This window comes from Labrus mixtus, chromosome 7 (assembly GCF_963584025.1).
Source record: "Labrus mixtus chromosome 7, fLabMix1.1, whole genome shotgun sequence".
Lineage (NCBI taxonomy): Eukaryota > Metazoa > Chordata > Actinopteri > Labriformes > Labridae > Labrus > Labrus mixtus.
Window position 1 is genome coordinate 19,079,230 of NC_083618.1, and position 12,029 is coordinate 19,091,258.

Sequence of the window (12,029 nt, forward strand, 5' to 3'; positions counted from 1 at the left end):
CTTTTTGAATTGCCTCCGACTTATTTAATTCCAACATTACCGGTTTTAATAGACTTGTAATGTTGTAATGAGTTAAAAAAAAGATTAATGATTAATTGATGATGTGATTAAAATCCATTCGTTTATTATTATTTTTTACGTAATTACCCTTCATGGAATTAAAAGGTGATCCTACATTATTTGAGAATTTAACAGGGAGCATAAATCATCAATGTTAGATAAGTTGTTTGAAATATATCTTAAAGTAAAAAGTTAAAACACCGGGTTTTCCATACAGATGTTTTGCTGCACAGCTGTGCAGAACTGTGCAATGATTCACTTCAGTGTGTTGGGTCGTTAGTTCCTAAAAAACAGGAACTTCTGAAACCTATGAGAAGAGACTGTGACCGAGATAAACAGTAGTAGAACTTTAACGGGTTAACAAGAAAGCTTCACAAAATAACAAAGTACCATTGTATTAAATTGTTGAATCTTATAGACACACATAAAGAAGGACTGAAGACAGAACTGTACTGCAAATTATTTATGGTTGCAAAATGTTGTTACAAACCGTTTGATAAATACAAGCCTTATCTAAAAAAGTTTACCTTCCATTACATCCACAAACACACAAATAGATATGATCATATTTTCATTAGAAAAAAAAAGAACAGAGAAAAAAAACCAACCCTGGGCCATATTTATACATTTGCATATTTCAAAATAGTAAACCACATTAAATTTGTCTCAACAAGCATAACTTAAAAAAGAAAGACAGTTCCACACTCTGTTTCAGTCGTCTGTCCTCACACGATCTGCTATGTACAAACTCCAATCTTTGCACTGCTGCCGCCAGAGCTCATTAAATTAAAGCAAACAAAGGGAAATAAGTGCCAGAAGTAGGTCTGCATAGAGACAGCAGACCTGAATTGTACCTTGGATACTTTAGTGTCCTCCTACCAAACTTAGACAAGAAATCAAAGTCCTTATTTAGTCCACCGTTTTCAAATACGGCAACAATCATTTGTAAGCTGCTGAAATCAGCAGGAGAGTTCTTCATGAAAGGGAAATCAATGTCAGAGAAGAAGCTGCTCAAACCTTTTCTTTTTTTTTTTCTTCCTGCGCTGGAGCTTTGTATTCTGGAGCGGTGAGAGTCTTATTGTGAGAAAAAAAGGCAAAAGGGGCATCTTCTGAATGAAAATGAGCAAATTAATGAAGCAATCTTTTGTTCCCAGACACACACATACATCCACTCCTCTCTCATTCACACACAGACACAACTGTACAAAAACCTCTTTTATAATTTTATATGAATAATAACTCAGTCAGACTTCTATTGTTTTTGTTTTAATGCCTTAATTCAGTAAAGACTGTGCTGCAGTATGACCCCACCCATGCACGACTGAACAGTGTTCTCCTCTTAATTTATTCTTTTTTAACTTCAGCAGACTTTGTCTCATGCCACATCAAAGAGCCCTTTCACACCTGCTGTTATCATGAAATCTGTATCCAAAAGTGTTATCGATCATGAAATTGACAAAATACATTTGCATCTTCACCCTGCATTAATAAGTGTCTGTGTTATCTAAAGTCCTGCCTGCGTTAAGATCAGATCTTAACCCTCTAAATAGGTATACATGGCAGCATGTTTCAGGTCAAAGGAAGCAGTGCTGATTTATGGACGAGTTATTTTTTTGAAGAGAAGGAGGCAACGTGTCGCTTTAGACACCAAAACTGCAGGAAATCAAGAATATCTACTCGTTTATATGACAACATGTTGGAAGTTGCCACACACACAACTGGAAGCTGATTTTATGTCAGATGATTTAATTGTTAATTGTATTTAAACACAGCTCCCAGTGTTCAAGCTCCACTTTGATAGAAAGGCAGGTAAGTTGAATGTTTTATTTTTTTGGAGCAGATGCAGGTCCAAAGTGAATGTTCGCTAAAAAGGAACCCGTCCAGCAGTAAATGAAGAGAAGGTGAGGTCATAGTGCTGTCAGTCTGTGTTGTCAGTGCTGCGATGACGCATCATCTGCCCTGTGCCAAAGTTTTATATTCTGCTCTCTTTTCACACTATTACACACACACACACACACACACACACACACACACACACACACACACACACACACACACACACACACACACACACACACACACACACACACACACACACACACACACACACACACACACACACACACACACACACACACACACACACACACACACACACACACACACACACACACACACACACACACTTTCTGCTAGGAGTCTTTGAGCATGTTGATGCGTGCAAAGATCTTGAGCGCGGGTCCCAGTTTAATGTTCATGGTGCTCATGAGGTGGTCCTCCTTTAACAGCAGCAGAGCCTGTCCATCAATCTCCTGAGAGCGAAACTCGTCTGCGATCTCCTGACAACCTGCATTTTAAAAAAACAGCAGGAGAAGAAGAGCATGCAGCAGTCAGTCACAGGACAAAAACAGAATTCACAATACAGAAGAAGAAAATATGTGCCTTTCTGATAAATGAAAATCTTAAAAAACGAGTCCTGATCTGATACCAGTGTGAGACTTAAAAAAATTAACAATATGATCGCTATAATTTTGGTACTGCCTAGTTAGGAGAATAAATAACAGAAGTCTTTTGTATTCTCTGTATTGAACACCAGACAAAACGGAGAAAGACCTTCAAGAAATCCTCACAAAATAAAAAAAATCAATCAACTATTAATAAATCATGACTTAGCATGAAGACAACTTGGCTAGCTCCTTTCACACATGCATGGCACACATGGAAATTTACTACAATGAGTCCGGATGAGCTACATGTGTGAACGTTAACCGCTAAAACTGTCACCCCGACTTTATCACGACTGCTTGCTGCCAGCCTCCTAATAAAATGAAAGAGAGATAGAGTGAACCGAGCAGGTGATGTTCAGGAGTATTCAATGCAAGAGTTTCCACTCATTTGGTCATACTGTGGATTTGTCTAACTATATTAGCATTGATATAAAGACAAAAACTGTCATCATAGAGACACAATCTGTTGCTTAATCGGCCATCTTGGACATGTTGTGAACATCAGACTGGCTTCTTTCCTTTTTGCATCCCGAGCAGGGAAAGAGGCTTTCGCACATCTGTCTCACTTGTCGGCTGAAGAACTTTGGACAGACATTATATTTGAATGCTAAGCTGTTTGTTTTGGAGGGCAAAGACGCGTCAGTGAAAAACCTCTTGAACCACAATCGGTCAAAGAGTCTGTTGTGTATTTTTGTTTACTTCACTGACCTGGCAGTGAGCGGATAAACTCGTACACCTCCTCCACGTTCCACCTGGTGGGGTCGTTGGGTATGAAGCGCTGACAGGGTGAAGGCTCATCCCTCCCACTCAGCACCTCCTGGTCCGAGGCCCTGCTGGAATGCCGGTGGACGGGGACCTGAGCAGGGGCCGGAGTGGGAGCCGGGGGTCCTGAGCTTGCTGCAGACAGGGGGGACGGCGGCTCCTCGTAGCTGGACATGTCCGAACACGGGCTGGACTCCTCCTGACTGGGCTGAGAGGGATGCGGCGAGGACACGGACCCCCCCTGAGTCTGCTGCGGTGACGGGGAGAGCTTCTGGAAATGAAAATGAAGTCAAGACAGTTGAGGAATGAACGGCTCATCAGTTACACGACTGTCGGGACATTGTGTTCCGAGCAGCAAAGATTAAAGAGGTAATAAGTCAGATTGATACAGTACATCGCTTGGAATGAGTAGAACACACCTGCAGGGGTTGGATAGGGTTGTTGGATCGATATCAAGGCCTCAAAACTACTCTGTCAGGTGCTGAACCCTCTGGATTATCATACTTAGCACCTGATCTGAACATAAATCTAAAGCACCCCCCACTGGAGAGTCATGACCAAACCCCCGAGGCAAAACATAACTCCACACATTTTGAATAGAAAACATGAAAAAGATTCATCTCCACCCAGGAGTGTGTGTACTGCACAGCTCTCCTGAAGCATGAAAATGTGATGCATCAGCACAGATTTTAACTGGGTCAAAAATATGTGATCAAATCAAAAGTTATTTTGAAAGTACTGTTAGAAATGTGCTGTTCAAGAATAATAAAATGCAACAGTGTAAAGCAGGAAGATGATGACCAAAAGTACAACAACAACAAGCGCAAAGGCAGCAGCAACAATCTACCAATAAATAAAACAACAAATAGACTAAATAATTGAGAACTTATATTGTTTTAAGTGAGTGAGTGGTCAACAGGAAGGGCATTGTACGAAATATGATTTAAGATGATTATTGTTTCATGAAGTATCTCGTCAAAAACCTGAAATATTGGGGTGGACAGATGTGCTAAAAACTGGAATGGCTGTTTAAGTTTGATTTGTTCAAGCTTGCTAATTTTGTCTCAAAAGCTTGTGAAAAAAGACGAGATACTCTGTTTGATTAGAGTTTACTTCCTCTTTTTGTTTCATGACAATGAATAGAGCGACTCTGCACTCAATGTTGTATTTCATAGTGTCATGTAAACCCAAGCGGGCTGGGCGTATAAATGAATGTATGACACAATAATACATAAAAACCTCAAATTTCTATATTTAATAATGCAATAAAAATGTCATGTTTAAGGATTCATTGCATATATGTGTTAAATATAAATGTATAATGTATTCATGAATGAATAGGGGGAACAGGAGGATCTCTAATTGGCTCTCCATGTCTGTTAGAATTACGTTTGAATAAACTTGTTATCACTTTTGACTCTCTAGCTAGGACACTCTTTTCATTCTTAAATCCAATGTGTTCTCCTTAATTATTCCATGAGTCTTTAACATGTGACTTTTATCACTCAAGTGTAAATGATAGAGTTGAAATGTCCCTGGAATAAAAGACTTGCTAACTGACCATTAGTTTTCTCCATGTTTATGATTCCTTTGCCGTCTTTTGTGCATGTAAACATATTTACTGTTTTCTGAACGCACTACTTTTTAAATTTTTGTTACTTTAATTTAATATTATGATCTCCTGTTCTACATGTTTGCACTACATTTCAGATTGTATTGCCAACAATGTGCCATTAATGCACTAAAATGTGACTTTATTAAATCAATACAACTTACAATACAATCTAGTGCAGAGAGGAGCGTCTCAGTGTGTTCCCTCTAATTCAAAGTCTGCTGATTGAACAACAAAATAAGCTAATCCAGAATCTGTTGATGTCTCTATAACTTGTGCAGGAGGCAGAAAATCTCTACTAATGCTCCCCCACTCCCGCTGGTCACCCATAAACGTTAACAAAGATCATCGAGCGCTTAATGACCCTTTCAGAGACAGAGGGAGATAATCGGGCACGGACACAAACGATGCTCGAGTTCATTAAAAAGCACGGGGCGTGAAATGTGCGGGGCATAAAATGTGCAGTGGAAGCAGGATCTGATGGGTAGGTAAAGTGTTGATGAGGACGTTTTAGAGAAGGACTGTGTCTATTTCTGTACCTGCTTCTTAGCCTCTATGCTGGGCCGGCCTTGAGATCTTCTCCGCCAGCGATTGGTCGGCTTACTCCTCTCCGGGCGGAAAAGGCCGATCCGCTTCGTGCAGCCCACATTGTACCTGAGCACCAAATGTCATTGATTAGAGCTCTTCAAAACATCACAGCTAAAATAAGCATCTGTCTGAATGAGAAGAAGGAACAAGTTGACCGACCTCTTTGCACAAACCATGGAGCAGAATCTTTTGGAGCCTTTGAACTTGTAGGCGAAGTCGACCCAGCCGCAGTATTCACACGTCAGCTTGGGCTCCTGATCTTTGTCTGAAGACGGACATCAAATAAAATCAGAATCAGATACCAGGTATGTTTAGACACACACAAGGAATTTGTCTTGGGTAACTGTGCTCTCAATGTACAAAAGAATAACATTAAATATAAACACAATATAAGCGTGAGTAATATATACAAAGCTAAATAAGATAATAGTGCAGTTGTGAGTAGTGCAAAAATGCCGAGATGAAATATGAGGTAGAGTTCTTACAGTATGTACATAAGCAGTATGCATAGATTGATGAAGATAATGTTACAGTATTTACATGATGAAGTTAAGTTACGCAGATAGATAGTTAGCTTTGTCAAATGAGACAGTCGATCATTGTATGTAGTCCAAAATACCAAAATCATCAGTATGAAATAATCAACATTTTCTAGACATTTGCCTTGTTCAATGACACCCACTGAATGCAGCTTTATTATGGTGCCATGACTCAGCACAAACAGCTCACCTGAGGAGCAGTGAACTCTGACCCTGATCGTCTCTGTCTAATTCAAACTGCACGCAGTCAGCAATCCATCAGTAACACTTAATGAGTATATTTGGACAGTTACACCTCTACTTCCCTTATTAGAGTATGTTAACATTTTAGATTTTATTTGAGTGTATTATTGTTTTTCTACTCAACAGCTGTGTCCATTTCTTTTTTCTGATGCTCGGGTTTATTTACTGTGGATTCACTTCTCTCTGTTATTTGTTCTGATTAACCTGCTGCTGCTGTGACAACAATTTCCCAGTTTGAGATCATTCGCGTTCCTCTATCTATCTATCATCAAACTTGGCGTTGATACTGGCATTATTAGCCCATATTAACTAAAAACACCAGTGTGGTACATGGGGAGGGCTGGGCTGAGTCATTTCACACATCCTTTAGAGACGCACAAACGCTCATGTGACAACAAAACTTTGAAGGACGGATTGAGGAACTCAACAGAACAAGTTTTCAGTGGGGAGAGTATTCAACCTTTTCTATCGAGGTAAGCAGAAAGAAAGATTAATCACCAGGAGCGTATGTTTGCATGGCAAGTTGTGTTGTAGCAAAAGTTACAGCCGGGTTTTTCTTTTTCTTTTTATCAAACAACAATGATTAGTGTTGCTAGTGTTACACTATTATCTGTCTGTCTGCATCACTGAATGTGAATCTGCTAAAGGATGTCTGAATGTGGTTTTAGCTGATCAGGTATTAACTTATAGTCACAGTAATGATGAACGTTCCTGAAATACAGTGCATGTTAGCGCTAACACTTAAACATGAAGGCAGATTAAAGCCTTTACTGTCAAACTGAAGATGTTTACGTTCAACATGCAGCTTTGTTGCTTGACTAAAGAAGACTACAGGAGTTAAAAATGATAATCCCCATGTCATCATTTAGCAGGTTGGTTTTGGTCTTAGTAAGGAGGTCGTGTCATGTACAGGTCACTTGTTTTGGTGAAGAGATGAAGAAGCATGATCAAGCTGAGGGCAGCCTTTCTGTAAGAGGTTGTTGTGGTCTTCATTTATCAGAGCAGCTCAGAGCTTCTGTCTTTTAAACCTTGCTGTACTTGTGAAGGACTCTTCGTCTCACCTGGCTCGTTCATGTCCTCGGGCTCAGAGTCGGAGTTTGCTGCGTTGCTGACGGGGGTTTTGTCGGGGTCTGAGGAGAGCTGGTGGTCAAGCTTCTTTGGGCTGTCGATGAGAATGGGCAGACGCTCCACCTGGTGATAGGAAGAAGTTCATTTTAAAATCCACCAAATGAAACTGAGCATGGTAAAAGGAACAGCAGAAAAACAGCAGTAGGGATGACAGTGATATAAATCAGAAGCGATTATGACCAGAGATGAAGTTAGGAGAATGTGATACTTTAACTCTGTGTTTGAAATGGACGCATTAAAAGTAGTGCAGAAACCATCATATGAAAGAAATCAGTTGAATGAATAATGAAATTTGGACTCAGATGGTCTCAGGTGTTGTCTGGTTTTAACTTTCACATGAACACTGAAGGAGTTTTTGATTCCTGTAATTGTTCCATTTACCATTACAGGCTGTTAGAGAATCTACAGAAACACATGTATCCTATACAACTCCAGATATTTTGACATTTTAGTATGATTCAACAGTGATTAAACTATATTGAATTATTCAATTAACTATCATGATCCACAGCAGATGTCAAAACAAGGAAAAAAGGCCATACGCTCCCTGTTTTCAGTCGTTAAAATGGAAGATGTTTGATTGGTATCTGTTTAATAAATTGCATGATCGAAGGTTTTGGACTGCTCATCAGAAAATCATTCATTTTTAGATTTTTGCTGCAGTTTTATAGAATAAACACAAATGATGAATAATGAAAATATGAAACAATAACTTTCAATATTACTAAAAATGAGAAATTAAAAGCCAAAAAGCACTGTCATTGTGAATACTGGTATGTTTCATGCTGTATCACACAATGAGCCGTGTTTCCTGAGCCCTGTATTACATGTAGTGGGTATTTACACCCAGTGTACAGTAGGAGGCACTGATCGCCAAGCCTGAAATTACAACAAGTACATGTGTTCATGTTGAACCATAACAAAAGGTTTGTCAAAGTCACATTTTGCGTCCTCTAAATGAGATGAATCAGGATGAGATGATACAAAGTCAACAACATGGAAGAAACACTTACAGCCATAAGTAAGATAAAGAATCTTCAGTTTTAAAGGTGATGACTGATTACAGAAGAGATTTTGTTTATGGCTTTGGATGCTGCATTGAGCTTCTGATTACACAAACACCTTCCTCCATGTGTACTCCTCCAGCTACACAGTCTCCCGTCACTATAATTAATGAGTGAATCAAAGCGGAGCTGCGAGCTGTCACTACTTGTAGTAACAGAAGGTTTGGTGTTTTCCTGCTGACAGCTCCCTGCAGGCGCGTACACAGGAGAGTCAGTCTGCTCCTGGTTGTTTGTCGTGTCTCTCTCTCTCTCTCTCTCTCTGATAGTCGAGGCACTTACACACACAGGGAATGGCTCGGCTCCCTCCTGGATGACAAAGCCTTCGATGACGTGAGTGAGGACCTGCGGCTTGACGATGGCCTGGGGCGGTTTGTTCTCTCCGTTCTGCGGCGTGCTGCCCGTCACGGTGGGCGCCTCGCTCTCGTTCCCTGAGGTCATGGCTGGAGGCGGGGTCCCAGGTGGAGCGTTGGGCCTCTTGGCTGAGCCCCCTCCTGACAAAGCAATGAATACAGCACCGCTGAGTTTATAAAAGGGAGTGTACTCTGTGAGAGACTGCCACTGGTGGATAAAGTATGAGTTGAAAAAAGTGATGGATTTGTTGTTTTCAATATTTTATGTTTCCCCTCATCATATATGGCCCTAAAAAGGAATACAACAATCTGGTATCAGTGTGTGAACTTTGTGTATCCTCTTATTCAGATTAACTATTCTTTTTATGTCTACATAATAGATACATACATGGATAAAAGAAGTGGATGTAGCCACAGTGATGTCATCCATTGGTTCGTATTTGACCCTTTTAAAGTCGGTATTTTTGCATTGGAGATGTTGCCATCTTTGTTTTCTTTGAGCTAGAAGTCACCTTTCTGATTGCAAGTCGGACACATACACTGATATGCTTTTGCATGCTTTTTCTAGACTAACTATACTTGCAAGTTTACATTTAAAGTGTATTTTTTGTTGATCATGTCATCATTTTTATTCAGAAAAGTTGGCAATAGATGATTTACTATTAATATGTATTACCAGCAGTCCTTGATTCATTTTGATTCAATCTTTTAATTAAAAAAATCTAAATATTTCTGATTCCAGATTATTAAATGTGAAGATAAAGTAAATGTTTTAGTAGTTTCAGACTGTAATAGGAAGATGCAACACATTCAATATTTTACTCTACCTTTTATTTTTTAGATTAAACTAAAATGGTTGGATGAAATAGCAGTATAAAAAGTTACACCAGCAATGTAGAGGCAGGTCAATACAAGACCACTGTAAATATTTCCTTTTTTAAATACTGTATGTAAAGTTATCGTCACACTTAAACTTCTAAAAAAAACAAAATGTATGGCTAATTCTAATGACATGTATCAATCTGTCGTTATTGTTTTATCGCAGATTAAAGCACGCATGCGTCAGAAACGTAGTTTATAAAGTGATAATATTCAAAACAGTCGCATTTATCACATTACAGCTTCTACATGTGTAACAGTCCCTGCTTATTATTTAAAACGCTTTTCTAGTTGCTGACAGTGTAATAACAGACCAACATTTGTAGTGACCTACTGGCACACTGAAGATCAATAACAGAATAAATCCGTCCTGTATCGCTTCCACTATTACAGCTACAGTGTCTGCTTCACTTACACACGAAGCGAAAGTAAACAGATCTACAGTCGAAGCTGCAGCGTTGTTACGTTTTCTTACCGCGCAGATGTCCGCCGTGTTCACCCAGAAAACATGCTCGCTTTAGTTTGTTTGTTGTTGTTGTTGTGGTAATCCGACAGAGAAACACACACGGAGACCTGCCGCTGCTGGTCCACACTGTGGCTCGCTTTAAAGCTGCAGCAGCGCCGTAAAGAGAAAGCTTCTTTAAACCAGGGTCCGCCCCCCCTCCACCCCCAGTTTATCACACATGCACAGTCTGATCCTCCTCAGGCTGCAGCTGCATGCATATATGATTCATCCATGAACCTGAGCCAAGACACTGAGTGTAGAGACGGGTTTATTTTAGTCACAGTGACTTGAAGCTTGTTTTAAAGCTACGTGCCTTATTAGCGTAAACAGGGCGCGATTTTTAAGCAGCAGGGCCACAACGAGACATTTCAGGGCCGAGGTCTGAGTGCCCACAATGCACCCCCCAGAGATTATTTTGTTTGTGTGTGTGTGTGGTGGTGGGGAGTGTCTTTGAAGAGAGATTATTTATATATAAGTGTATCTTTTTTAATTAATTATCATAATTGTGTTTGAGATAAACGATTTTCTGATTTTTCTGTATGTCCAAAACTGACAATAGAGATGACTTTGACAGTACAGTTAATTTAGTCACAGGTCCACTGGAAATAACCAGTAGATGAGGAAGCTAAGTCACTTAGTTTTTGTTTTCATGCCAACTAATTCAGCTATCTTACTAGTTTTAAAAGTACTTACAGGAATAGCAACGACTAAAATGTATATGAAGTAAAACTGTACATCATCCCAAAATGAGTTGACATGTTACATGCATTTTAATAGTGGTTGTTTAACAACAATGATCAAAACTTAAAAATCCAAAGCTATTTTATGATCATATTAAACTACATCTTTTGTTATTGTTATGATTTAGAGGCGCAGAGGTCAAGGACAGTGTGTTGTTGATGGTTTTGGTTACAGTCAGACTGATCAATGATCCAGGAAGTCCAGTATAGAAGTATAGAAATAGAAGTGAATAATCTGTGCTCAAAGAGCATGTCAGTGGCTTCACCGTGATATTCGGCTCACTTGATCTTTGATGCTTTTTACCTTGAACATAAAATAAGCCTTTACTTTGACTTAAAAACATCTTGTCTCTGAAGTTCCTCAAAGAGAGAAAATGTGAATCTTCATCAGCCCCTCAGGCCGCTGGATTACAGAAATATTTTCCTGCTGTGGTGGAGAGCAGTGCACCTCCACTGCACATCACACCCAACTTACTGCCCATAAACGGCAATTTGTGGTTTACAGAATGTTTCATTTGACATGAAACACAACATTCAAAATATTTCAAACCATGTAGGAAAAATATCACCATAGAAACTGATCCGTGTCAACATTTATGAAGTACAACAAAAACAATTCAGTGTTCAGCATTGAGTAGCTCAAAGCTACAGATTCAAAACGCTCATCAGAAGCTGCTTTTAACCTCTTTTATCCCACATTACCTGACTGACAAAGTGTGTTTCATGAGCTTTCCTGTGAAAACACATTTAACTGACATTGCAACAAGTCAAGGGTTTTCAGGACACATAAAGCAAACTTTCTTTTTCATTGGTTAAAGTTTTGAAAGCACTTGAGTCAACCCAAATTCAATTTTTAAGTTTAGAAACATTGGTTCTTCTGAGCTGTGGTCGTCATTGTTAATTAGACAAGCATGCCTCAGAGATCGTCTACAGAGAAAAACTTTGTTTTAAGATGCCTTTGGAAAGTGTTTTTGTGTCATGCTTTAACAATGGTCGCCTGTTTATGTCTTAAACGTAAGGGGCAGAGCTGAAGAGTAGCATAAAATAGCCTC

General features: G+C 39.4%; 2 protein-coding genes across 3 annotated transcripts in view; both read right to left on the reverse strand.

The window, feature by feature from the left end:
* Nucleotides 1-12,029, reverse strand: part of LOC132976879 (SAM pointed domain-containing Ets transcription factor) — a 217,033-nt gene that overhangs the window by 121,806 nt on the left and 83,198 nt on the right. The window lies entirely within an intron of this gene.
* phc2b (polyhomeotic homolog 2b (Drosophila)) overlaps nucleotides 509-12,029 on the reverse strand; it is a 45,607-nt gene continuing 34,086 nt past the window's right edge. For both annotated transcript variants that reach the window (XM_061041092.1, XM_061041091.1), the window contains exons 10-15: nucleotides 8,783-8,994; nucleotides 7,373-7,502; nucleotides 5,689-5,794; nucleotides 5,481-5,595; nucleotides 3,276-3,600; nucleotides 509-2,407 (exon numbers count right to left, since the gene is read on the reverse strand). In XM_061041092.1, coding sequence (XP_060897075.1) covers nucleotides 2,253-2,407; nucleotides 3,276-3,600; nucleotides 5,481-5,595; nucleotides 5,689-5,794; nucleotides 7,373-7,502; nucleotides 8,783-8,994 — 1,043 coding nt within the window. In that variant the 3' untranslated portion in view covers nucleotides 509-2,252. The remainder of the gene's footprint in view (nucleotides 2,408-3,275; nucleotides 3,601-5,480; nucleotides 5,596-5,688; nucleotides 5,795-7,372; nucleotides 7,503-8,782; nucleotides 8,995-12,029) is intronic.